The 26,595-nt window shown below is 49.2% G+C and overlaps 1 protein-coding gene across 9 annotated transcripts in view; it reads right to left on the reverse strand.

The window, feature by feature from the left end:
- Positions 1-1,506: 1,506 nt before the first annotated feature.
- The window catches only part of Znf787 (zinc finger protein 787), a 25,565-nt gene continuing 476 nt past the window's right edge, over positions 1,507-26,595 (reverse strand). The window contains exons 2-5 of one of the 9 annotated variants that reach the window (XM_031385285.1): positions 13,930-14,018; positions 5,943-6,029; positions 4,620-4,686; positions 1,507-3,212 (exon numbers count right to left, since the gene is read on the reverse strand). In XM_031385285.1, the coding sequence (XP_031241145.1) occupies positions 2,146-3,198 (1,053 nt within the window). In that variant the 5' untranslated portion in view covers positions 3,199-3,212; positions 4,620-4,686; positions 5,943-6,029; positions 13,930-14,018 and the 3' untranslated portion in view covers positions 1,507-2,145. The other 8 variants (XM_031385281.1, XM_031385287.1, XM_031385284.1 and 5 more) reach the window with 8 other exon arrangements.

Genomic DNA, 26,595 nt, shown 5'->3' on the forward strand with positions numbered 1-26,595 from the left:
GAGAGAGTTGGTAGCATTGCCTCCATAAAAAAAAAAAAAAAAAAAAAAAAAAAAAAAAACCTACTGTGAACAAACACTAGTTCTTTGCCCAAATTCCCAGCACAGCTGCCATCATTCCAAATCATTGTATCAATAAAAACAGTCTATATGAGTTGATGAGATGGCTTAGCAGGGAAAGGCACCTGCCTCTAAGACTCATGACCAGAGGTTGATCCCAGAATCCACACAATGGAAGTAGAGAAGTAATTCCTACAGGTTGTCCTGACTACCACATGCAAATTCATGGACATAATCAATGAATTGATGTTTAAAAACTCTGGGCTCTTTTCAATGCAGCATAGTACATGGACTTAAGAGTCCAGTGGTTAATATATGCTATTCCTCTACTGAGAGAACCTGGGCACACTTGGCCTTCGCTGACCTGTTTCCTTAGCTGGAAAATGGGACAGTTCCTCCTAGTAGGACATACTTGGGTAAGAGACTAGGATGCCTGTGGACTGAGTGGGAGAGGGGCTCCATTGGAGGAGACCTAGGCCAGAGTTCTCTGTCCATGGTGCTGACAGGCAAGGCTAAGGCATCATATGGTGGCAGAATTTAGCACACCAGCACCAAGATGCTCTATGAATGAATGGAAGGTTTCATGGCCAAACAAGTTCAGAAAACTGAATACTGTATCTCAGCTGTTCCTGCTCCTGCTCTTCCTCCTGCTCCCACTGTCCACTTCATTACTGGACAGCATCATCCCACCCTATTCAGCCTGCTCTATGGAGAACATGGCTGCATGACTAGCTGGGAACAGGTTTGGGGAGGGGAGTTGTGTGCCATTTTCAAGTCTTCCAAGAGGCACAAGGAGGGGGGAGGGGATAGTTGGCATCTAGAAACATGTCAGGCACTGCTCTCTATATTAAAAATCTTGCATCTGGCATGTTCCCAAGTTTCTTGAGCTGGGGACTGTGCACCCAAGAATCTACACCTAACACTGGAGGTGCCTTCTGATCCTGCAGCTGCAGGGGTTCTGGGGGATGCACTGGACTGGCAGTGAGCAGAGCAGGATCTGGAACACAACATACCATGGTAACTGCCAACATCCTGTCCTCACTTGGGTATTGGGTCCAGAAACAATCTACCCCAAGCTCCTCCCCCTCCTCCTTTGATCCCCTTCACTGAACAGCAGCAGCCATCAAAACACAGCCTGCTCTACAGAGAATGCTGGTATATGGCTGACAAGTGACCGGAACTTGGAACACGGAGGGGTGTGCTATTTCTGTCCTCCATAAACCATCCCTTTCCCGGCAGGAACAGACTACTTTCTCAACAGTGACTTTGTACCAGGTCAGCAAGGGGCTCCTTGGCAAGCACGTCTCTTTTCTGGAACTGATTTGGGACACTCTGGGCCCAACATGGTCACCCCTCATCTGGTGCTTATCACTTGTGTACACCAAAGTGAGGATGGCTACATTTAACTTCTCTCCCTTCTCCATCCCAAACTCAAGAAACAGGCAGTGCTGGGGCAATTGAATAATGCCATTTATTGCCCCCACATCCCTTCTTCCACCGCCAGGACAGGGAACACACAGGACCCCATCCTCTCAATAAGACCGTGCTGGGAACAGGAAGCTACTTCACGCCTCTGCTACTGCAAATCCAGGAGGGAGAACGACTTGGGCTAGAAAATCGATAAGGACCCATGGGGCAGAAAAAATAATGGATGGGAGGGGTCAAATGGTATGATTAAAAGAAAATTCTAAAAGGGAAGGAAGACCCTCTCGATGCATAAGGCCAGGATTCCCTCCATTCCTTACGACACCACGGCCCAACACCTCTAGTGGGAGTGGTCTTTCCCTTGAGGGTCTAGTGCCAATTGATCCTTGCAGTTCTCTCAGTCTCTGACTCCCAGACTGGGAACCTAAAAAGGGCCAGCCCGCCAGGTGGTAGGGCGGGTCAGCAGAGACGCTGTGGGCAGTCCTGAGAACCTCAATAGTTGCGGGTCCCCTCACACCCAGAACAGCATGGAGTAAGGAAGGAGAGAGACAAGGCTGCTGCTCCTTTCGGTCTGGTTCTCTCTGGGCCTCCCTCGTGGTCTTGCTCACTGGTAGTACCCACTGAGCCCGAGGGGCCCTGTCCACCCCCCGGGCGTCCCCGTCCCTACCGGGCCTCCCCACCCCGACACTCCGCACACCGCACACCAGCAGACTGGTCCTCGCCATCGTCCTCTCCGCCCACCCGATAGAAACTTTGTCCGCAGTTGCTGCAGACTGAAGGTGCCCCAACTGCATGAATCTTCTTGTGTCTCCGCAGCGCAGCACCCTGCACGAAGCCCTCACCACACTCCACGCAGATGTGTGCAGGTTCCTCACCACCCACTACCCCCAGCCCATCCCCGTGCTGAGCGCGCTGGTGGGCCAGCAGCCCGGCCCCATGCCCAAAGCCCTTCCCGCACTCCATGCACACGTACGGCTTGGGCGCCGGTGCCCTGCGCGACCGTGTCCCTGTTGCCCGCGTCCCCACCCCGGCCAGAGCCGCGGCCGCTGCAGCGCCATCCCCTGGCGGGCCCACCACGATGATGCCCTCGCCATCGCCCACTGGGATGGCGATTTCGCCGTCCGCTGCTGTGGCCTCCTCGGGTGCCTTTGCGCGCCGCACGCTGGCCGCCAGCACCTTAGCCGCCACACCTGGCCCTGACAGCTCTGGGTGCAACCGCAGGTGGCGTGCCAGGCTCTTGGGCTGGCTGAAGCCACGGCCGCAGCGTGGGCACACGAAAGGCTTTAGACCACTGTGGGAGCGCCGGTGCTTGGCCAGGCTCTTGCTCTGTGTGAAGCTGCGGCCGCAGTCGGGGCAAGTATAAGGCTTCTCGCCTGTGTGGATGCGCTGGTGCTGCATGAGGTTGGAGCTCCAGCTAAAGCGCTTGCCGCATTCTGAGCAGGCATATGGCTTCTCGCCTGTGTGGATGCGCCGGTGCTGCACCAGGTGCGAGCTTTGCGAGAAGGTCTTGCCGCAGTCGGTACAGGCGTTAGGCCGCTCGCCTGTGTGCGTGCGTTGGTGCCGCGTCAGCTTCGACCAGTGGCTGAAGCTTTTGCCACACTCAGTGCAGATGTAGGGTGCTGGCGGCCGCGGCCGGGGTGGGGGCCCAGGAGGAGGTGCAGACGGGGGTGGGGACAGCTTGGTCGGGGGCCAGCTGGGGACGTCATCGTCATCCATGATGAGGATGTCCACTGCAAAGCAAGAGGGAAGGAGGCAAGTCAGAGGTGGCAGACCCAAAGGAAACACCCATGTGCAGGCTGCCAAGGGATTCCAGCTAAGTGAGTGGCCCAAGGCAGCTCATCCTTTCAGGGTTTCTCCAACCTGGGGAGACTGCTGGGTTGTACCAATGCATATCCAGTACACCTTATCCTATGGGACACCAACCACTCAAAGCGTTTCAAGTATTTTGTGTTCATAACCCAACTCCCTAATACTTGGTTCTTCCGAGTGGATGTTCTCTCTGCTTGCATTTCTCTGGACCTGCAGACCAATGCCTAAGGCTACCAGGCCCTCATAAAGGTCTACCGACCAAAGCTATAGAGGGCCAAGCCTGCAGGCTAGGAAGTAATAGTGTCACATTTGGACAATTGTGACTGTGGGGTGGGAAACAGAAAAGGAGGAACAAGTTGGACAAAGAGGGTGGGACACCAGCTTGGGAGGTATGCTAGCCCCTCTATCTGGGCATACAAGGCCCACCCACAAAGTTAGCCTCTATTACAAACTAAGTTGGACTTTGCCCCCCACCACCACCACCATTGGATAACTACAGTACAGGAGCCTTGTTCTGGACAGCTGAAAACACCCACCTCTCAAGGTAGCTCAGTCTTTCTACACGTGCCTCCTGTCCAAGGCCAACTCATCCTGCTCTTGAGGCCTGGGTGGACTTTGCCTGGCATCTGCTCTCCAGGGGTCTGCCCACCCCTCAAACTCCCTCTGCCTCCCCATTTCCCAGCAGAACCAAGGCCCACAGTCATAGACCAGGACCTCACCAGGTATCCCCTGCCAATCCACCCAGATGACATCTCTTTTCTTTGTCAGGCTCTCACAGCCCCCTAGGACACTCTCTTCCTCTTTCACCAGCTCCAAGTGCTCAAATGCTGCCTTGGAGGTAAGCCGGCAAATGAGTGACTGTAGGCCACTTTGAGGCTGTGTCAAACCCACATCTGTGCAACCTGCTTCTTTATGACGGGATGCTAGGGAGGTGGAACTTTGCAATGGGGACACATAACCATCTAAGTCAGCTTTCTGAGACAAATTATGTGAATGGTCCATAGCTCCCCTTCTCAATGCCCACAGAGGTATGTAAAACTACCTTTCTCCCTGTCAGGACTGGAGGACAGGGAACTTAAGGCAAGGTCCCTTCTATATTTAAAAAATAAAAAAATTTTAAAAATCCAGTTTTAAAACCTAAGGAGGCCAGCCTAAAGCCAAATAGATAATGACTACGCATGAAGACAAGGTAAGAAAACAGAGTCCCTTTAGTAAATATATACCTCATATGCCCCTGTAGCTCCACTATAAAATGTTGCCTGCAGACCACCACAGCTGGGCCTCATTGGGAAGTGGGGGAGTTGTAGAAAATTCAAAAGGAGGCTTACGTCAAAGGTTAAGATGGGAACTCTTGAAGCAGCCTGGAGCTCATGTTCAGGCGCTGGCCTTCTGGGGCTAGATCAAAAATAAATTCACCAGAGGATAAAGATCACAGACCATGACAACTGATTGGAGGGCTAAAGATGAAGTGACCAGGGCTTGAAACCAACCTAACAAGTAAGGAAGGAACAGGTGAGTGTACACTGTTGCTATACCCTTCCTAGATATCCTGAGTTCTAGGCCACACACAGCAACTCTTAGCTGACTGCAAGGATATAACTACAAAGATTAAAGATTCCGTCTTTGGTTGGTCCTAGTGTGAAGAGCTGCTTCCACCTAATTCCCACACCATCCTAGAGAGGACCTGTGTGCACCCTCAACACAAGGAACAAGACGCTGCTAAGCCCTGGGCCCTAGTCCCTACTGTTTCTCCTGTCTCCCAAGCTCTATTGAAAAGAAACTCAGCCAGGCAGTGGTGGCATACGCCTTTAATCCCAGCACTCGGGAAGCAGAGGCAGAAGGATCTCTGACTTCAAGGCCAGCCTGGTCTACAGAGTAAGTTCCAGGACAGCCAGGACTATACAGAGAAACTCTGTCTCAAAAAAACAAAAATAAACAAACAAAACATGGCTGTCTCCCTTCTTCCGAATACCCTAACCCTGTTTATCACTCTTTCTCTCCCTGTAAGTCCAATTACCTGTCTTCAAATCTTCTTTAGTACCCGTAGATTCTTGGATCAAAACCAAGAATGGTATGTGGCTCTGTGCCCTGGCTATACTTCTTTCCTCAGAAGAAATATTCCAGGTTCCAGGTGCTAGGCACGTGGTGATGAAACCAGAAAGCCAAGATTTGCAGTGGCCAACTAGATCTACTGAACAGTCACATCAATGGTCACTGACTCAACCCATCTACAGCAGTTCCAATTTCAGAGTAGCCAGGGGCCTCTCCCAGTGAAGCCCTAGGACCTTCATGTTTCCACTTTAACCCTCTATTTCAGATGTACTGTTGTTAAGTCCAGCCAGGTGGCTCCATGTGCTCAAAGCTGAGACTCACTAGTCTAAGCCAAAGCCAATTAGCATCATTCAAGTAGAAAACAAATGTAGGCACAAAGTGGCCAAAGCAGAGATACCTGCACAATTGTGATTACTGCTGCACTGTTAATCACAACTGCCAAGAAATGAGGCCAGCTTAGAAGCCCTTCCCCAAAAGAATGGATAAAGAAAATGTTGTGCATACATACAATGCAATTTTATTTAGAGAGAAAGAATGAAATCTTCAGAAAAATAGCTGAAGTTATAATGTATAGGGTTGGGGAGATGGAGCTCACTTACTGTGAAAGCAAAAGATCCCAAGTTCAAATCCCCAACACCCATGTAAAAGCCAGGCACGGCCGTGCAGTCCTGAATCTTCAATGCTGCCTGGTGGGTAAAGACAAATAGATTCTGGGAGCTCCCTGGCAAGGCAACCTAAGTGACACATGGAGCTTGAGTTTTTGTGAGACCTTGTCTCAAACTACTAGGTAAAGATTGATACAAGAATCTACATTTTCAAGCATTGGTACACACACACACACACACACACACACACACACACACACTTACTTAAATACGCATATAGACACATATAGGAGAGCAAAGTAGAAAGGGGACAGGACAGGACCGGACAGTAGAGGGGGAAGAAGAAAGCAGGAGGACTACCAAAGAGGGGGAAAGGGACCAGTCCCAAAGGAGGTGGAGGAAGTGGGGGAAAACAAAATACAGTGATGCATATGTGCTAAAGTGTCATAATGGAGCCTGGGAGACAGCTGAGCAAGTGCCTGCCCTAAGCCTGACTATCTGAATTCAGTCAAGCTTTGCTCTGGCTTCCATGCGCATGGTGGCATGCTTGCCCCACACCCTCCTATGCACACACAGACATAACTGAAAACATTTTAAGGCTTAGAAACTCAGAGTGCCAGTGTACTGTGTGCATCTTTGAACAGTATTTGCAGTCATGACATGGAATCTGAATGCTGAATACAGCAAGAAGTCCGGGAGCTCAAGACACAAGGACCTGCAGGGGGCAGAAGGAGCATGCTGTGTTAAATGACAATCTAGGGAAGAGCTGTCTAAGAACTAGAGAAGGCTGATAAGGAGCAAGGAGAGCTTTGGTCAGGCACATCCCTTTCTTAGGCTCTGACTTTTTCTAAGATGCCTGGTTATTCTGTTTAGTGTGCCTGTTTTGCAAAGAAGCAGATATTAAGTGGCTGGGAAGCTAATGACTTAAAAGGTGAAGTTCCTTTCTAGCTGATGTCTGGAGGCTTGAGTGGACTAGAACCTTGCCCCCAAGGAAGGCAGCTTCTAAAGAGCAATGGGGTTTCAAAGTGGTCCTGCTGCAGGCATTTAGCAAGGGGACAGCAGGGTCAGCTTAGGAGGTCAGCTTCTCCTGGTCACACTGTCTCAGAAAAGATAGGGCTGCCAACTTTTTTTTTTTTAACCTCAGTATGGTCTTCAGAGACGGCTCAGTGGTCAAGGGCACTTATTGCCCTTGCAGAGGACTCAAGTTTGAGTCCCAGCACCCACATGGTGGCTCATAACCATAAGCTCTGTTCCAGAGGTTCTGATACCCTATTCTGACCTCCCCAGGCACCAGGGAAATATGTGGTATACATACATGCACACAGGCAAAACAGTTATACACAAGATAAAATTTCAAAACCCTAGAACCAGGGATATATGTCTCTGCTAGCTACACAGTACCTCTGTGGGGCAGTGGACCACGCCAGGAAACCTGGTAAGGTGGAGTGGGTTCAGAAGCCCCAACACCTCTTACCTGAGGATTGTAGGCATTTCACCTACTCCTGACCAGATTCCTGGTCCAGAACAGGTGACCACAACTCCTCATATAAGGAACGTGACCCCTGGTCATGTTAACAGAACAGAGTTCTCCATACTAATGAGGTATCTAGATGGGCCCTGGGGGTTTAACCAATAACCTTCCCTTCCAGGACATTCCTTTCTGAAAAGGTGTTTAATCTCTGGTCTACCCTGAGGGAGTTGCATACACATGTGCTCCACAGTGAACAATCGATAAAGTTTAGAATCAAGGACTGTCTCTCTCATCAAGAACCACTGTGGGGGCTGTGGGGAAGCCTTCATCCTACAGAGTGACACTGCCTAAGTCTCCTGCAGAAGACGCCCAGACATAAGCTGCTAGACAAAGCCAGAGTTCCCCATCTCCCAAGAGCCCCTCCATTCCGCACTCCACCCAGCTTCCAGTGGCAACTGGACACACCCACCCGGGAGTTAGGGAACCCCAGCTTCAGTTTCAGCCTCAGCCTGCATTGTTTCTCACCTGGGCTGAGGTACTCATCTTCGGCTGCATTTTCCCACCTGAGCGGTGCATCAGCGCTTCTCGCATACCCAGCACCTGATGTTGGCGTAGGGTAAAACACAGCCTAGTAGTCTGTGCTTTGTCTGCCTGAGCGGAGTTCACATACCCCAGCAGCGAGACGGAATTTGGACCACTGGACTGGCAGCCCACCCTTGCCAAAGGCAGTCTTGAGATGCTGTCCAGTCCTTTCTCAGAAAGGTTCCTGGTATCACTTTGGGACAATGTTCAGATCATAGACTAAATGGACTCGGAAGGGGCAGTTATTTTGTTTTGTGGGATAGCAGTTGTAATGATTTCAAGATACCCCATCAGGGTCAAGCTCTTGGGAGGTTATAGGCAGAGCATTTGCGCCCAGTATTCAAGTGTAACTTGGTTCTTATTCTTCACCAAATGAATCTCTCCCTTCCTGATATCAGACAAAAGGCAGGCTGGTCCTAGTAACACAGACCTGCAATCCCAGCTACCTGGGAGGCTGAGGCAGGTTTGAAAGTTCAAGACCTGCTTGGGCTAGGAGCTCAAAGCCAACTTTAGCAAGTCTCTGTCTCAAAATAAAAAGTAGAAGCAGGACTGGGAATGTAGTGCTGTGGTAGGATCCTTATCCAGAATGTCTATCCAAGACTCTAGGTCGGATCCTCAGTACAACAGCAAAATTCACTTTGGCTAAACTGCCCAAGTCTAGTGAGTGGGTACCTCCTCAGAGCTTGTTGTCTTCCCTGGGCTCTGGTGCCCTCAATAATGTCCCACTTATCTTATATACTTCCTGCCCTAGACCCTCCAAAGACAGCTTGCCAAAGCAGTCCTCAGGAAGCTAAGTCAGGAGATGCCTGTTCTGTGTCTTGTTTTCAAATAAAAATCCACACTAGTGATTGCCATATGAATCCTCAGAAACCAAAGGTTTCTGTTTAAGCTATTTAGTCCCCTCCTCTTCTCCATGGAAATGCTGCCTATCATCACCTCGTCACTGTGATGACAGAATCAGGATTGACCCATGGTGCCTTCTGAGAACAGCTACACTAAATGCCTGAAGGAGGCTCTTTCCATTTTCACAGTTGTCTTCATAGGCAGTTTCTGGGTGGCCAACTAGTCCTTTGTTCCAATGAAGCCCATGCTCACTGCCACCTTTTATTTGTCTCTCCCTGGTCCCTGGGGTTGTCCAAAGCTCAATCAGCATTAGATTTTCAGGAAAAGGCACACCGGCAAGGGACTTAACTGGCTCTTGCTCTTGTCAACACCCTTCAAATGCTTGGCTCACCCCTCTCACCCTGCACACTGTCAAGTTTAGGCTTTTGTCAGACTTAAGTGTTGCTGACAGGAAATCTAACAGCTGCCTTTACTTTTCCTTATAAGTCATTCTGCCAGGAAGCTGGGTTTTGGTTTTATAGCAGGTGGGATTATACACAGGGCCCTGGGCATGCTACACAAGTGTGCTGCAACTGAGCCATACCCCAGCCCCCAGCTCTTTATAGTTCCTCTCAGTGTTTGTGACTTGTTCTCTCAACAGCTCTATTGCAAGTCAGGGCTCCTCACTTGAATAAAGTTTTAGGATGTACCTATATTTGCATGTGCATCTGTATAAATGAATACCACAAGTATATGGGTAACCAAGAGGCCAGAAGGCACTGGATTGCCTGGAGCTAGTTACCCGCAGCTGTGAGCTGCCAGACATGGGTGCTGAGAATGGAACCTGGGTCCTCAGCAAGAGCAGCAAGCACTCTTAACCACTGAGCCATCCTTCCAGCCCATGAATTAGTTTTACCATGTATTCTATTCCTTTGCTTTAGATGTGTCAGGGATTCAGTCTAATGTTTATCACACTTTCTCTGCCTAAATCCAATACTCTCTACTCTATTTGCATCTTTTAAATTTTTCCTTTTTGCTGGGTGGTGGTGGTACATGTGTTTAATCTCAGCAGTCAGAGGCAGGTGGATCTGAGTTCGAGGCCTGCCTGGTCTACAGAGCAAGTTCCAAGACAGCCAGGGCTACACAGAAAAAGCCTGTCTCAAAAACCAAAAAACAAAAATAGGTGAAAAATCATTTTCACCTTACAATTATCCCACTTTCACATTTTAAAAATATGTATTATGGGGGAGGGAAGTACAGATGCCCAGAGCCCAGTATCAGACCTCTGAAGCTGGAGTTGCAGGTGGTTCTTCTAGAAGATGAGTTGTTCATGCTCTTAGACTCATCACCTTTAGTATTTGGGGAGCAATGTGCTTATTCACTTGACTTCCTTTTAGTCTTTTCATTCTGAGATGGGTTGGATTTAGACTCTTAATCTTTGCTGAGTTTGCTCCATTCATGAGTTCTGTGTCATGTTTTTCTTACATGCCATGTTCTCTCTCGGCATATCTAAGCAAACCAGACCTCTGGGATGGGGAAGTATTCCTGGTTACCTATAAGAGGCTGTCCTTTCTTTTCTAGTGTACAGGCAGGTGTCCTGGCCCATGAGGCAATTGGATGGACTTGGCTGTTTCATACTGCAATGGCACCAATGGCCATCTGCCATTCTATTACCATTAGACATTCTCTCCCACCCCACTCACAATGACAGGGACCAGCAGGCTCGCTCTGTAGGCTGTGTTCTGCAGGGCTGGACCTAGCTGGTTCAAGAACCCAGGCTGCTCCAGGCATTGGCCTCCCTGTCCTCTCATGTCCCACAGGGTTCTGCACAAAACAACTACTTTATCTGAGTTTGAGTGTGTCCCTGTCCCTGCCCCCACCCCCAAGCGTCCCAGATGAATACCTAAGGATCATCTCTTCTGCTTCCTTCCTTTTGGCCACCCCAACCTATCCAGACTGAGGTGATTATCCCATCTGCTATCTGCTAGAGCTAGCAAGCATGCTCAAGGCCTGATAATTGTCAGTGTAGTCTAAGGGCTTTGGATTTGGGGTTTGGCTATGTGCTGCTGTATTCAAGAGCCATTCTACAGTTTTGAAGTGAGCTCTCCCTGGTATAGGTGCATAGCATGGTAGGTGCTACGTTCTACATGGAGGACAGAGCCTCCTCATCACCCAGTAGGAGACTACCAACCACCACCTGAAAGCCATTTTCTTATGGGACTATTCTATTTTTCTTTCTGAATAACCTGTTGCAGAGCCAAGGACCAAGACAGTCTGGAAGGGTCTCTTTGACCATGGCCACTGTCCATTTCACATGGCAGCTGGAGCAACCAGGAGAAAAGGTGCCTAAGAGATTTGACTATGGAACTGCTTCTGCCCAAGGGAGACCTAGTTCATCTCTGCACCCCATCCCTAGGCAAGCTGCTCAGCCTCGGCCGGCCCCAATTCCATTTTCCCCACCACCAATATCCATTCAAAAGTAAAGCTGAGCAACAACAGGCAGCCTGATCTTCCAAGGCTTTGTGCACTCTCAGTAAGATGACCAACATGGAGTCTCACAATGATGACAGGACACACTAAAAGTGTCATTCATTCTTGGCAGCAGCATTAGCCTCTCAGGGTTGAACAGGCTTCTCAGAAATGTGCAAATTCAAGAGTCAAAAACAAAACAAAACAAAAGGAATTCTAAAACCCTGCAATCTAATCCTCTGCCAATTTGACAACATGGCTTCCACTGTGCAGAGCCAGTGCTTACTGAAAGCCATATTAGTGCCTAGTCAGAGTGTGATAAACAGGCCAGCACTTGAACGAGGCAGAGCCTAGGGACAGCTCTGTGAACCTGACACAACCCAGAATAACCTGGACAGTCTCATAGAATGTTGTCTACACCAAGATGTCCTGTGGATATGTCTGTGGGAACTGTCATCAGTTTACTGATGTGGGAAGAGCCAGCCCCACTGTAAGGATCATTCCCCTAATCAGGAAAAATTAAACTGTTAAAAATGGAAAGAAATCAGGCTGGAGAGATGGCTCAGCAGCTCCAGAGGTCCTGAATTCAATTCCCAGCAACCACACACATGGTGTCTCACAACCATCTGTAATGGGGATCCGATGCCCTCTTCCTGGTGTGTCTGAAGACAGCTACAGTGTACTCACATTAAATAAATAAGAAAGAAAGAAGGAAGGAAAGGAAGGAAGAAAGAGAGAGAGAGAGAGAGAGAGAGAGAGAGAGAGAGAGAGAAATAGGAAAAGGATTTAAAAAATAAAAATAAAATAAAATGGAAAGAAATCAAACTGGGCCCAAACTAGCAAACATGCATTTATTTCCCTCTGCTCTCAAATGTGGATGTGCTTGCTGTAACTAGCTGTTTCAAGCCCCTACCCGTGACTTCACGGCATGATGAACCTGGAATTAAAAGTTCAGACAAGCCCCTTCTCCCCTAAGTTATTTTACGTTGTTATTTTAGCATGGCAACAGACAGGAAACTAGGACAGTTGGTGTTGGGCAGTGGACCATGCTAGGAAACTTGGTAAAGTCGAATGGGTTCAGAAAGCCCGCACCCACCTGAGGACTGTAGGCATTTCACCTACTCCCGACCACAATTCCCCACATAAAGAACATGACCCCTGGTAATGTAACACAGAGCACAGAGTTCACCATGCTAATGGTGAATCTAGATGGCCTCCGAGGGTTTAGCCAATAAGCTTCTCTTCTGGGGCATTCCTTCCTGCAAAAGATATTTAATCTCTGATCCACCCTGAGGAAGTTGTATATACCTATTCTCCATGTTGAACAATCAATAAACAGTTTAGAATCAAGGACTGTCTCTCTCATCAAGAACCACTGTGGGGGCTGTGGGGAAGCCTTTGTCCCAAGTCTCCCACAGAAGGCCCCTCAGCACTCCTGAATACTCGAGCTAAGCCAGAGTTATCACGCCCCACACCCCCACCCCTAGTCCCAGGCTCGTCCTTGAAGGCCTGGGAGGATGTGGGGGCGAAGCAGGCTTGGGAGCACTCCAGTTCTCCACAAGGTTCCCAGCTGGGAGTTTTGGAGCACCTGACACCTCAGTCTCAGCCTGCCTTGTTTCTCATTCTGGCTGGGGCCTCCATCTTAGGCTGCTGGGGCCTCCATCTTAGGCTGCGTTCTTTCACCCATGAGTGGTGTATCAGCACTTCCCACATGCCCAAAGAGCTGATGGCGGTAGGGCAAAATGCAGCATAGCCTCCTGGGTTTTGTCTGCCCAAGTAGAGTTCACACACCCTGGTGGTGAGACAGAAGTGGAACCTCAGGTCGGCGTGAGCTTCGAGTTGTCAAGATTGTGCCAAACTCTTTATTGCAACCCCACACAGATGGGTATGTGGCAGTGTACAGGTGAAGGTGACAACAACCTTGGGCCATGACAGCAAAGTCTAAGGAACACTGAAGCAATGTGTTGTAAACACCAATTTATTAACATGGAGGAAGCCAATGCCGTCAGACACACAACTTGGCCCACTGTGCCTTCTCATGAGCTTTCTTGTCATCAGGCTGGAATCACCAGGGAGAGGGAGGAGGGTGTTGGTGGGCCAGGATGGGTCTTACCCAACAAACCTGGGCTCCACATAACCCACAGGTGAGCTTTTCAACCCAAATAATGCTTTATTAAACAAACAGAATACATGTTGCCAACACTTTAAAAGTGAATAAATTCATATTTAGCCCAGTCCACCCTTCCCAAATCTTACCATGTGACCTCAGATTCCCCTTCCTAGCCCTTCCCTCATTCATTACAACTTCCAGACCCTGGGTTGGGAAGCCCACCCATGTGAGGAACAACCACGAAGCAGACACGGTACTTTTGGAACCAGAGTGGGATATGGGGCACAAAAAGGGAGCTCAACAACAGCTAGCGGCAGATGAGACAAAAGGTGGCTCCAAGCGTCTGGGTGCTCCTACTGAAAGGACCCTTAGGGACCTAAACACCAGCCTCTCATTCTAAGCTGGGAGTGTGTGGCTCTTGGAGGGCATGGGGCAGGAGTCCAGGCACCCCAGAGTCACAAAGGATGGTTCCCTGGCCTGGTGGGAAAGCAGTGGGGTTGGTTGAGGGACCACCGAGGCCACCTCACCTGGGTTCTCATGACTGGCCATCTGCTGGTCCTCAGAATCCAATGGCCCCGGAGACCAAGCTTCTTCCCGAAGCTCCATATCTGGGTCCCTGTTGAAAAGGTACAAGACAGGGAGACAGAGATTACGGGTGCTGAACAGAACAAGGAACTCTCCAAAGCAGGCAGTCGCCCAGCAGACAGGAGCCTGCACCAAGACAGCCCCCAGTCTCGAGATATAGCTTAGCCCCCATTTGCTGCACAGGCCACAGCCACCCTCCCAGAACCCTGCCCAGCAACCCCCTCCCCAGCTAGAAACAAGCAAAACAATTCCATGACTCAGTTTCGTCATGGACAAAGTGGAAGACAGAGGTGTGGGGGGTTTCAACACAACCATGCAGATCTGACACTTGCTGGAAGAGGCCCACATGCCTTTATAGCTACAACACCCAACTAAAGGACTCTTTAAATGAGGGCGCTCAAGTATAACTAGGAGAGCAGTGTCAGAAGACTGTCTATTTCTACATCAAAATACGAGCAACAAAAAGAAATTTCAAGGGCCAGGCATGGTAGTACACGCCTTTAAATCCCAGCACTTGGTAAGCAGAGGCAGGGTGATTTGAGTTCTAGGCAAGCCTGGTCTACAAAATGAGTCCAGGACAGCCAAGGGCTCTGTTACACGGAGAAACCCTGTTTCGAACAGGACTACCCCCCCCCAAAAAAAGAAAATAATTTCAGACACAGAAAGCCTATACCTCCTGTATCAGACATTGTGGACTGACTTGCTGCCTACATTTACAGCCCGAGCCAACTGCAGGCAGCAGAGCTGGACAAGCCTGATCCACAAGGCAATAGTAACTAGCATATGGGTCTTCTAGGCCAGCCCTCGGGAACTCCCTGAACCACAGGTTCCCTACCAGCCCATCTACCTGGCCCCCCTCAGCTGTGTTCCTCCTGGCTCCTGAAAGCCTTTAAAGAGGTGATGACAGCTGTCTCTGCCAGAATATGTTTAAGGTGAGAGTCACCTCCTCAAAAGGCCTGTCTATCCACCCTTTACCCTCCTCAATACTAGTGCCCCTTCATGTTGTACCAAGTTGTCTGTCCTTAGACATCTATTCCTAGACCAGCACTACCGCTGGGAACCTCCAACACCCACAGCATCGCCAGGCAGCCCAAGTGATCCAGAGAACAATGGTATGAATGAAAACACAGATGAATGAAAGTGGGCCAAGGAGAAGCTTAAAAGACAAAACTCAATGAATCCCAGTACTTGGTCCTGCCCCAGGAGGAAGAACCACACGAAAAAACAGACCCAAGTAGTCTCCAGTTGCTGCAGCTAGGTCTGAACAATGAATGTGTGAATGTGCACAAGGTGGCTATGTGGTGCAAGAGCTGCATGCAAAGGCTTATAGAACTGCCACATGATTATCTTTCCAGAAGCTACTGGGAGAGAAAACGGCAAGGTTTAAAGGGGGAAAACCAGGAGGCTAGACAAGATGTTAGCAAACCACAGGAGTCTATATTCCACAACGACCATGTGAATGTATAGGGGTTGTGGGGCGGGAGCGTAAGGCAGTCATGAGTCATATTGGTATGACACCCACAGGGTCCTTCTGTTCATAGAAGTTGAGTCTAAGTCTCTTCCATTCTACTCATTTTCTTCATCAGACAACCTTAAGGACTAAATAACGGAACAGGCAATTGTGTGGACAAAAGCTGACAAAATGGTAGAACCCCATCAGAACATACCATCAGGCAAGGGATGATTTCAGCTCAAGGTCTGTAGAAACAGGAATGACTCCCTTTTCTTCCTGAAAGCCAAAGCATAGCTTCCTCGTGAGACATGGCCTCCCTGTTCTGGGGGAATAAACTATCTTATCAGAGACAAGAGCCAAGGGCAAGGGACCTCTGCACAAACAATCCTCCCCATCCACACTCCATAATAAAAATGCTAGTCGTTGGGGCAGTCGTGGTGCACGCCTTTAATCCCAGCACCTGGGAGGCAGAGGCAGGCAGATTTCTGGGTTAGAAGCCAGCCTGGTCTACAGAGTGAGTTCCAGGACAGCCAGGGTTACACAAAGAAACCCTGTCTTGAAAAACAAAAAAAAAACAAACAAACAAAAAAAAAAAAAACAAACCTCTAGTCACCAGCACAGAATAAACACCAGGCCCAATCACCCACAGGGCCCTGCTTTCACAAGATACCTACACATGTAAGGGGACACCTGAACTTTCTTCTAGTCAATTTGCTTTATGCAGCTTTTTCCTCAGACACAGCAGTGAACTCTAGGAAGGAGGAAGTTCTGTCTCCCCTACATAAGACCCAACACTGCCAGACCCCCGGTGGCACACCATGAACATCAAAACTCCAAAAGAAGCTAGATGTAGTGGTGCACACCTGTTAATACCAGTACCTGAGAAGTAGAGGCAGGAGACACCTCAACTACACAATGAATCCAAAACCACTGGGTTACATGAAATCTTGTTTTAAAAGTGAAACAAACAAGAGAACTCCACAAAGAGAACTTGGGAAAGCACACTGGGAAAATGTCAGATGGCACCGTTGATCTGGAAAACAGAGCATTTCTCAAGCAGCAAGCAGTTACCAAGTAACCTTATAGATCATTCTTAGCCTACACCCAAACACCCATCTGCACAACATCATGAGTGGACAGGCATGCAGTGCTGTGTGTGGCAGCTAGAGGGCAGACACCAAATGCTAGAGAAAGAAGTAAGAACTAAGCCTATTATTCCATATGCATGGACTTCCCGAGGTCATTAAGTCCAGAGCAACATGGTTACATGAAACGCCAAAAGTCACCAAGCCAGGAGTCACATGGTGTATGGCTCCATGTGCACAAATTGCCTAACATCACAGAGCCCAGGGTTACCAGGAATAGGTTCCTGTGTATGAACTGCCCAAGATCACTAAGCTCAGGATCAAATAAACCCAGTCACATGGTATAAGATTCTGTGTGAGTGAACTACTCAAGGGCACTAAGACCAGGGTCACATGGTGTTGGGGTCCATGGGTATGGACTCTCTAGACAAGTCCACAGACAAGCAGACTAGTGAGTGGCTGCAGTGCAAGGACAGAAGTGGCAGTGACCATGAAGAAGTACGGGCTTCCTAACAGGAAATGGAAACCTTCAGGACTAGACAGCAGTGATTGCTATGCAACTCTGAATATACTAATACACCACCCAACTGTGTGCTTGGGTTACAGTGGTGGCACATGCTTTTAATCCCAGCATTAGGGAGGCAGAGGCAGGCAAATCTGAGTTCAAGGCCAGCCTGGGCTATGGCGTGAGTTCCAGAGCAGCCCAAGCTGTTACACAGAGAACTATGTCTCAGGGGGAAATAATAATAACAAAACACCAGCACATTTTCAGCACACAAATACCGTTAATAGAAAGTAAACTTATGTATACAAGTACCTAAGTGGGGGAAGGAAGGATAGGACTTGAGCTGCAGGTACTGCTGGGAGTCAAAGAGATGGAAGAGAGGGTTGTTACGTGTGATACTGTGTTCTCACTTTAAAAAGCTCAAGCAGCTGGGAATTCCCGGCTCCATCCAACTTCAACTTCCTACAGGAAGGAGGGTGAGGGACACGGGGGTGGGGGGTGGTGCTAAGCCTGCCTGTATTCTACTCACCTCACCCCTGCAGAATGCCTTCAGTGGTCAAAGGAGAACAGCCTTTCCCAAAAACCAGGAAGCCTTACTATACTGACCAGGCAGTGAAGCAACCCCCAAGGAAACTAATGCCCCAAAGAGAGCTGGCAGGGTTACAGGCCCGGATGCAGAGCCTAACCTGGACTGACTGGAAAAGGTTTGCTAGCCTGACCAAATTCTTCCTACTGACACCATCGTGTCTCCCTTCAAATGGTCACATTTCAAATGTTCCGAGTCACCTATATGAATGACAATTTAGGTTTGCACTATCTGGCCAATTAGAGGAAAAGTTTAGTTGACTTCTAACGTCAATGAGTAAGAAATGCAAAATAAGGGCAGCTTTCAAAGCCAAAGACTGCGGGAGTCATGAGGAAAAGCCATGGGTTGGGAGCACAGCCAACAGGAGGCAGCCTAGCTTATGTACAGGCCATGTGCTGCTGTTGTTGATTATTTCGTAAGTTCCTCTGAACCAAGGGAGCACACAAGTCCACTACACTGCTGGGTCCAGGATACAGGAAGGGTTGACTCCTGTCCCACGGGTGAAATACCATATAAAATGTCCTGGAAGGGGCTGGGGAGATGAAAAACTCAGCCTCAAAAGGCCTGTTACACAGCAGAAAGACCGAAGTCCAGTCCCCAGCACCCATGTAAAAGCTGGATATGGCAGAATACCCATACCCCGCTTCTGGAGAGTAGAGACCCAGGGTTTCCTGGGGCTTGCTGACCAGGCAGTCTAGCAAAATGGAGAGCTACAATCAACAACAGTTTTAAAAAGGAAGAAAATAGCCGGACAGTGGTGGCGCACACCTTTAATCCTAGTGCTTGGGAGGCAGAGGCAGGCAGATTTCTGAGTTCGAGACCAGTCTGGTCTACAGAGTGAGTTCCAAGACAGCCAGGACTATACAGAGAAACCCTGTCTCGGAATAAAAAAAAAAAAAGGAGAAGAAAATAACTAAGACTTGCTATCAATGTCTGTTCTCCACAAACACATACAAAGTGCCCTGAAATTTTCAATTTAGAAAGGGTAGGCATTCTGTTCTTTCTGCCTTGTTGCATAACCTTTTCCTTTGCCCCAGGCCCCTGTCAACAAACTGGCAAAGAGGTGCAGCAAGCCACACAACACAGGAACCTGGGTTTATCTGTGGGGTGTAGGCAGATCTTCACCAAGCCTCAAAGGTACCCCTCTTCTGCCTCCTCTAGGTAGCAGAGCTGTAGGACTGTAGGTGGCAGTCTAGAGCAGGACAGAGTTCTACAGAAGCTGACAACACCTGGTCAACTTAAGCAAACAAGCAGAGAGCAGGCCTGATACCAGGCAGAGGCACACACCTCTCTTCACCTGGAAAATCCCAGCTTGGAAGCTCAACCCATGTTACCACAGCTGCACACTGTGACCCTGAGCAAGTAAAAGCTCTTAAGGCCTAGGCTGTATTCTATCCAGATGTTTCACAGCACCGTGTGAAGCCTTCAGTGGAAGCAAGCTTATGGGAATGAATCAGGGATTCATATTATTGGAAAGGATTCAAAAAGGATACCCAGTCCTCCCATGTATTCATCCACCCATTCTTAAACTACTGGCCCTCTTGTTCAAGTTCTTGAAGTATGGGGCCCACCCAAGATCTCACAGCGTGGGAACAGATGTTGTATCTGCAGGGGAGGCACAGAGGAACCAGGGGAGTCTTAGGAGTCCCAATCCAGCTCCTTGGTCTTATGACAGCTCCACAGAGAAGGGCCCCATCCTGAGCACAAGAAAATTCCAAGATGTGCAAGAATGTTCAGTGGCAGAGCTCATGCCTAGCATGTGACAGAGGACCTAGGTGTGATCCTCTAGGTTCAGTGTCCAGAATCTCTGCAGAAATAAAAGACAGTCCAGGTGACATAATGCTAGGCACCTTCTGAACTGGAACCCTGGAGGTACATACCACCCTCTCCTTTCCTCCTCTCCCTTCTCAGCCAGCACCTCCAGCCTCTGCAGATGCTCACCCAGCTCTGACCTCCACCTTGCAGAGGTAAAAGAAAGGGCACCCTCCCTCAGCCCCTACCAGTCCCAGCAGGGCCCTTAAGCAATCCAATTAGCACATGGATCTGACAGAGCTATTAAGCCCAGACAAATTATTGTTATTATTGTTGTTATTAGGTCCCATCCACCACCACCCCCCCACCCCCTCTGGATGCCTGCCCACCAATTATCCCCTTGCTTTCTTCTGCTGCCAATCTTGCTTCTCCTCTTCCCCCCCTGACTGATGGGCCTGGATGCAGTAGTCCCTCCTGCCCCTCATCCTCTTAACACTCACTTGCTTCTGTCTTCCAGCCTGGTATGCCTCATTTCCCTCCTCCCACCAGCAAGCAGGAGTGGTGACATGCCAAAGCATCTCCTTCCTTACCAACCAGCCATCTCCAGGCCACCTGTTCTCTACTGGTTCTCATTAACAAACACCCTCTCTGACTTCACTGTCACCAAGTGGCCCCCTCTACTTCTGAGTCTCAAGCACCCTCTACCCACACCCACGTCCCTGCTTCACCAGCAAGGACTTCATCTCCCCCTTTCTCAAAGGCCCCCACCAAGCCATTGCCTCCTGTTCTCTTTCCTCCCTCCATCTGCCCACCCCAGGACCTGCTTCTAGGTGCTTCCCCTTACTGGCACCCCAGTTCTGGATCTAGACTAAGCCTCTCAATATCCCTCTCCACTCCATGACCTTAATCTTTGTAAAAAAAAAAAAAATTACTCAGTTCAAATAATGCAAATAAAAAACTGGGCAAACAAGCTGAGGCAGATAGCTCAGTACAAGCTTGAGGACCAAGTACAGAGCTGTAACCCCAGGGCCAGGAGGAACAGCCAGGCCTGTTTGAGGAGGGGAGCTTGCAAAATCAACTAAATAATCTACCCAAAGGGTGAGCTCCAGGCTCTATGAGACCCCCCAACTCAAAAAACAGGGTAAAGAGGCTGGAGAGATGCTCTGTGAATAAGGATCTGGATTTGGTTCTCAGCACCCACATAGCAGTTCACAAGTGCCTGTAACTCCAGTTCCAGAGAGAGGACCAAATGCCCTCTTCTGGCCTCAAGTACTTGCATATACATGGCACACATAAACAGGTACATATCATACATGTTAAGTAGATGAGTAAATAAATCTTTAAAATAGAGAAGTGACTGAAGTCAACCTCCACACGTGCTCACACGCATAAGCATTTACACGAATGAGCAGAAACACAGACCATACACAAATCCCACCCCAGGCAAAATATCTGAATAACTTTTTCTTCAAGAATATCCAGATGGCCAGTGAGCACATGAAATGATGCTGCCATAGGTAAATTCAAGCAGAAACACAGAGAGGCTCCACTTCATACTACAGTCCAGCGTCATGAAAGTGCTGGTGAGGATGGCGAGAAAAGAAGCCTCTAGCTTGGCTGCAGAGAGGGCAAAGTGGTGCACCTGCTTCGGAAAACACCTGGCAGTCCCTTCAGGTTACACAAACCATCACCCATCAATGCAGCCATTTACTAGTCTACGCTCTAGAGCAGTGGAAGGAAAGGAAGGAAAAAAATTCTGCTACATGGAACTCTAGATGTGAATGTTCGGGGAAGCTGTAAACCCAAAAGGCCAATACAAGTGGCCAACATGTGAAGCACAGCACATGGCCACAAAAACACACAGAGTACAAAGTTGAACCTCCAAGGCTTTCTGCTTGTAAAGCAAGCCAAATTCAGGAAAACATATACTGCTCAACTCTATCAAAGACAGCTAAAATAAACAAATCCACAGAGCAACCTGTACAGTGAGACCCCCGTTGGGGGTCACATATCAGATATCCTGCATATCAGATATTTACCTAACAACTAATTAACAGGAGCAAAATTAGTTATAAATTAGGCATGAACATAACTTTTTATGGTTAGGGGTCACCACAACATGAGGAACTATACTAAAGGGTCCCAGCATTAGAAGATTGAGAATCACTGTCATAGAGAAAATACAATGGCTCCTAGGGCTGGGGCAGGGGGAAATTTTCTAAAATCTCTTGTAACAAACACAAAATGCAGTAAACATGGCAAAAGCCATCAGATTGTGCTTTTAGTGAGTGAATTTATATTATGGAAGGGATCCCCTAATTCAGTAAAACTGCCATGGGCAAGAAACACTATCATGCCTAAACAAGCCCCATCACACACCCCACTAGCCACAAAACCAAAACTCACTCTAGATCTCAAAGGACCCCAGTGTGGCCTTGGCTTTACATACTCCCATCTTCCAGACCCCCAATCTCACTGCCTACCCCCACTCCACTCTGGAGAATCCTGCCCCTGATTTTCTAGCTGCCTGCTCCTCCTCCCCTCTCAAGGGCTGACTCTAGTATTTCCTCTTCCTGTGTCCAGGACCCACCTCCTATCACATGCCAGCTTTGTACTCTCTCTATCATCCTTCTATTTCCTTCTGGGATCTCTGAGGGCAAACACTAAGGGTACTTATCATTCCAGAATATGTTACATAAATGGCCATTTTAGCTAGCCTCTCAGCCCACTGTCCTGCTGTCCTTTATTAGGATGCTACTTGGAGCAACCACTCTGCTTTCCCTAGCAGATCCCTTCTGCCTTCCCTTGTCTGTGTGTGGCCTTTCCCCTCACTCCAGGCCTTTCAACTCCCTCTTTAACCAAATCCTACATCCAGCACCAGACCAAAGCTGAGCCTTCATCTCCTCAGTCCTCAGGCAAGACCTCACCATCCAGCAGAGGCATCCCAGTGTTTGCCATCACTGAGCTCTTGATTTGTTCCACAAGAGTGAGCTTGTAGGGACTACTCCATCTCATACAATTTTGGTAATCACACTTTGAGAATAACATCTGCACCTATCCATATCTGAGGCTGTATTTAGACATGGCATGGAGCCAATTCCTGGTCCTCCTGGTCCCCCCTCCAGCGTTTTGGTGGATGAGATCCTCTGACTCCTAACTGGTCTAGCACACCCACTTCCTGTGAGTTCTAGTCCCTTCAGGAGAGTATGGTCACTGTCAACCAAGGCTAGCAAGGCCTGTTTGGCAAAGAAATGAAGTAAACATGGTCAGGATAGAGAAAAGCTTTGGCTTCACCTACCCCAGGAGAGCCTTCTAGATTCTTAATCCACTGTGGATTAAGCTCTAGCTGTGGCACACCTGGCACTCAGCTAGAGCAGTCCCTGAGGGAGCATCCTGCTCGTTCCTGGCCAAACACAGCCAGGAAGCAGAAGCCAACTCAAACCTGGATTTGAGCACTAGCTCTCAGCCTCAAATGTGTCTGCAGATCTTCAGACTCACTCCTGAGCACCTGAATTCTTAACGAGTGGAAAGTAACTGAAAACTGCCAAAAGCAAAACCCTCTTCAAGAGTACACTGTATGCTGGATGATTACAATGTCCATAAGGATTTACTGATAACAGCAAGCTAACCAAGGATGGAGGTAAAATGGGAAACCAACAGTATCCAACCCAGAGCCTGGGATTAGTGGAAGGGACATAAGGGAACAGTGCCTCCTGCTCAACTTTTCTGTGAACCTAAAACCCTCTAAAATACTACATGACATTTTGCATTACAGGGACATCTCAGGCCCACTCTCTGGCTGGGCTGTTTTCTAGGTGTGTAGATACCCCCTGGCCTTATACCTCTCTAGATCTGCTGAGGTAACATGCCCATGTGCCAAGTCCCAGTATCTAAAGTTCCTCCCTTGGGAAGCCTTCCCAACTCCTCCCTTCCCTCTGCTGCAGCTGTCTTCCTTAGCCAACAGTACAGATCACATTCACCAAGCACAGATTAAACCCTAAGCTGTGGGGTACGTGGTGCTATAAGTGCATAAGCTTGGATCCTGAGCCCCTGAACTGCCAGGGAGAAAGGCCAGAGGACAATCCCTACAGGCAAGCTGCCAGGGTAAGAATCTACCCTTACTGATGACCAACCATGTGACCTGGCCAAGGTGCCTCATCTCACCCCATGCCAGTAGTAAATTGTGACACACACCCAGTATTGAACAAGAAACCTGCAGGCAGGCACCTTCAATTCAATTCAATTCAATTCGAGGAAGCATTTCTTACACACTATCACTGCTATACCTGTTTCAGAGATGAGAAAGCCAAGGGCTAGACAGCTGAGTGGTTAATACAAAGTCATACAACCACAGAGCAAACAAAGAGTCAAACTTGGGTAGGCCAGACTTCCTCTCTGGACACCGGCATTGCTCCCAATTAACATCTGCTTCTGTTGGCTGAGTTTAAGCTCCTATGGGTTTCCCTCCCCCAAACATCACAAGGAATTTCCAGAAGACTGAATCCTCAAAGGAGGGCAGGAACTATACTCCGCCCTGACCAGCTGATCCTGCACACAAACACAAACCTATGCTCTAAGCAGCCTTGCTCTTATTAGCTTTGAGGCTGAGATTTTATCTGATGTGTATCTAGTCCGCAGCATTATCCCCTGTAAGGCAGGCACTTCCCACCAGGCATAGGAGAGAAGTCACTGTCCTGGGAGCCCAAAGGGAGAGCCAAGGCAGAGACAGGATAGTTAAAACACAGTGGCAACAGGGTCACCCAGACCACTTGGACAGGGGCTAGGATCCACTTCAAGGTCATGACAGCTCTCAGCTTCCACGAGCCCTGCTGGCTAGTGAGGCCTCCACTACAGCTGGCATAATCTCAATCCTCACTACCCATTCCAGTCACCAGTATTAGCCACCTCCACTTATCCTACTCTGCTTATCCTACTCCAATCATCCTACTACAGATCTTCTATAATGCAGTCAGGTCTTAAAAGTCTTCCATCCAGCAGCCCTGTATGCAGTCTCCTAACATTTTACCCACAGAATAAGGAACCAGGAACCCAACCCAATGGCTAGCACTTAAGAATAGGGAGGGCTGTAACCCCAGATCCAGCCACGCCCAAAAGAACTGTTCCAACAGAAGGGGTGGCATTCATGAACCTACACATATTGTATCCTGAAGCTACTCTAGGGCCTAGGGCACACAAGTACCAGCAAGCATCTGTCCTATCTTGCCAAAACTAAGGTGACCACTTCTGTCCCAAAGCCTCAAGAGAACTCTGCATCCGGTGCCTGCCAACCTCTCAAAGCAAGTCATCAAATGTTCAGTCTCTCCTAAATATGGAGGCCCAACACCTGGCACATCCCTAGTTTGTCAGAGGATGACAATATGGTTTTGGAAACCTGTGAAGTGTGTCTGGGCACCCACAAGGGCTATGGGTGCCCATTAGTCACTACACAGTTACTGATGGCCTTGAGCTATGCATTTTGCCATCTCCTATAAGTCCCAGGGGTCCCCTTGTCCAAGACTCAGCACCCATGCCCTGTAGGGCCCAGAACTCTCATGGACACTCTGGCATATCCTGAGCTACTGGAAAAAAAAAAGAAGAAGAAAGAAGAAAGAAGAAAGAAGAAAGAAGAAAGAAGAAAGAAGAAAGAAGAAAGAAGAAGAAGAAGAAGAAGAAGAAGAAGAAGAAGAAGAAGAAGAAGAAGAAGAAAAAGAAACCTACAAGATCCTTTCAAGTTGGCCAGTGTCATCACCAGCAGGCCTGGCCCATGGAAAGCTTGAGAACAGCCCTCCAACCCACATCCCACCAGTGCAATTCAACGTCCTGGGGTTAGCTGAGTTTGTAGTCTCGCTGGACTGGGTATATTCAGGGAACTGTAACTATATAACCATTAAGTAGACTGAGGTGGAAACAGCCTGGGAAAAGGGAAGTGACACATGCAAGGTCACAGAACTGTACCCGAGCCAAGACTGGGAATCAGGAGCTGGCTTCAGAGACTTTTTGAACTTTTGCCTGAAAGCAAAGTATGAAAACCCTTGCTCTGGGTGTATCACTGTTAACACCTCCACTGTGTCCTAGCGGGGAATGGCTGCAGAAAACTTAGGAAGCTGAAGCAAGGAATTGAGCTTCAGAGCTTGTGGGGACTATTCCCACTGGCTGCAAATCATTCTTGAATTTCACCATGGGCCAAGCCTGAGGATAAACCCTTCTCATCCCATCCTCAGCTCAGATGGAGAATATATGAGATAAGCCAAGTCAGAATCTGATGTGAAAGTTCTCTGGGCCATGGCAGCACAGCACTCAGTGACTCCAGAGAAGCAGGAAGGGAAAGTTAACTGCACTTGACCCAAGAGGCTTAAAGCCCACTTATGCTTTCCCCAGAGCAGAGGCCAGATCTCAGCGACATCCTCAACAATGTCCAACATGGACCCTGAATCAGAAATTATGGGGTTGGGGGAACCCACCAAGTCGCTGCCTTTTTAATAAGGCCCTGAGCTTCTACATTCCATCCCTACTTCTTGATCATTTCCCTATCCCGGTGTTAAGACAAGTGTCGGTTCGCTCTCCATTCACTTCTTCGTCTATGGATCACTTTTCCGACTGACCTTTTACAAGTGCTGGGGCACTCATGCCCGGGATTTGGGGGTCACCGTATGACCTACTCCTGTACAGACTGGGGGTGGAGGCGGGAGGGCTGTTGAGGGGCGGGGCTCCGCGCTGGACCCAGCCCTGAGTCCGCCCTGGGGAGGAAGGCAACAGTCCAGGCGGCCCAGTACGATCCACACGGTGCTGACCTTGGCCTGGCGCTTCCCCTCCCAGGACGTGTTTCCTGCCGCCGGTCTGCACGCGCGGAGGAAAGAGATGAATGAGCCTCCCGCCACCTGCATCCCGTAATTACCCGCTGGATCAAAGGCCAGCACGCGGTGCCCGAGGCAGCAACGGGCCAGGAGACTTGACTTGAGGAAGGAGAGGACATGGGAGAACTAGGGCCTAGACTGACCATGGGCCGCCGTTTCCGGTCAGCCCAATCCAGGCGGCGGGGTCCCTCCCCCTATCAAGCCTCGCCCCCGCAACAAGTCCCCGGCACTTCCGGCCATGACCGGCTGCAAGTACAGTCCGGGAGGCCCGGACTCCACCGGCCGGGTAACCCAAGTGCCTGCCAGCCCCGCACGGCCGCCGGAGTAGCGCACGCGCATTGTCCCAGGCCGCGGCGCCCATCTCTCCCGCGCG

This window comes from Mastomys coucha, unplaced genomic scaffold, assembly GCF_008632895.1.
Source record: "Mastomys coucha isolate ucsf_1 unplaced genomic scaffold, UCSF_Mcou_1 pScaffold21, whole genome shotgun sequence".
In the NCBI taxonomy this organism is placed as follows: Eukaryota; Metazoa; Chordata; class Mammalia; order Rodentia; family Muridae; genus Mastomys; species Mastomys coucha.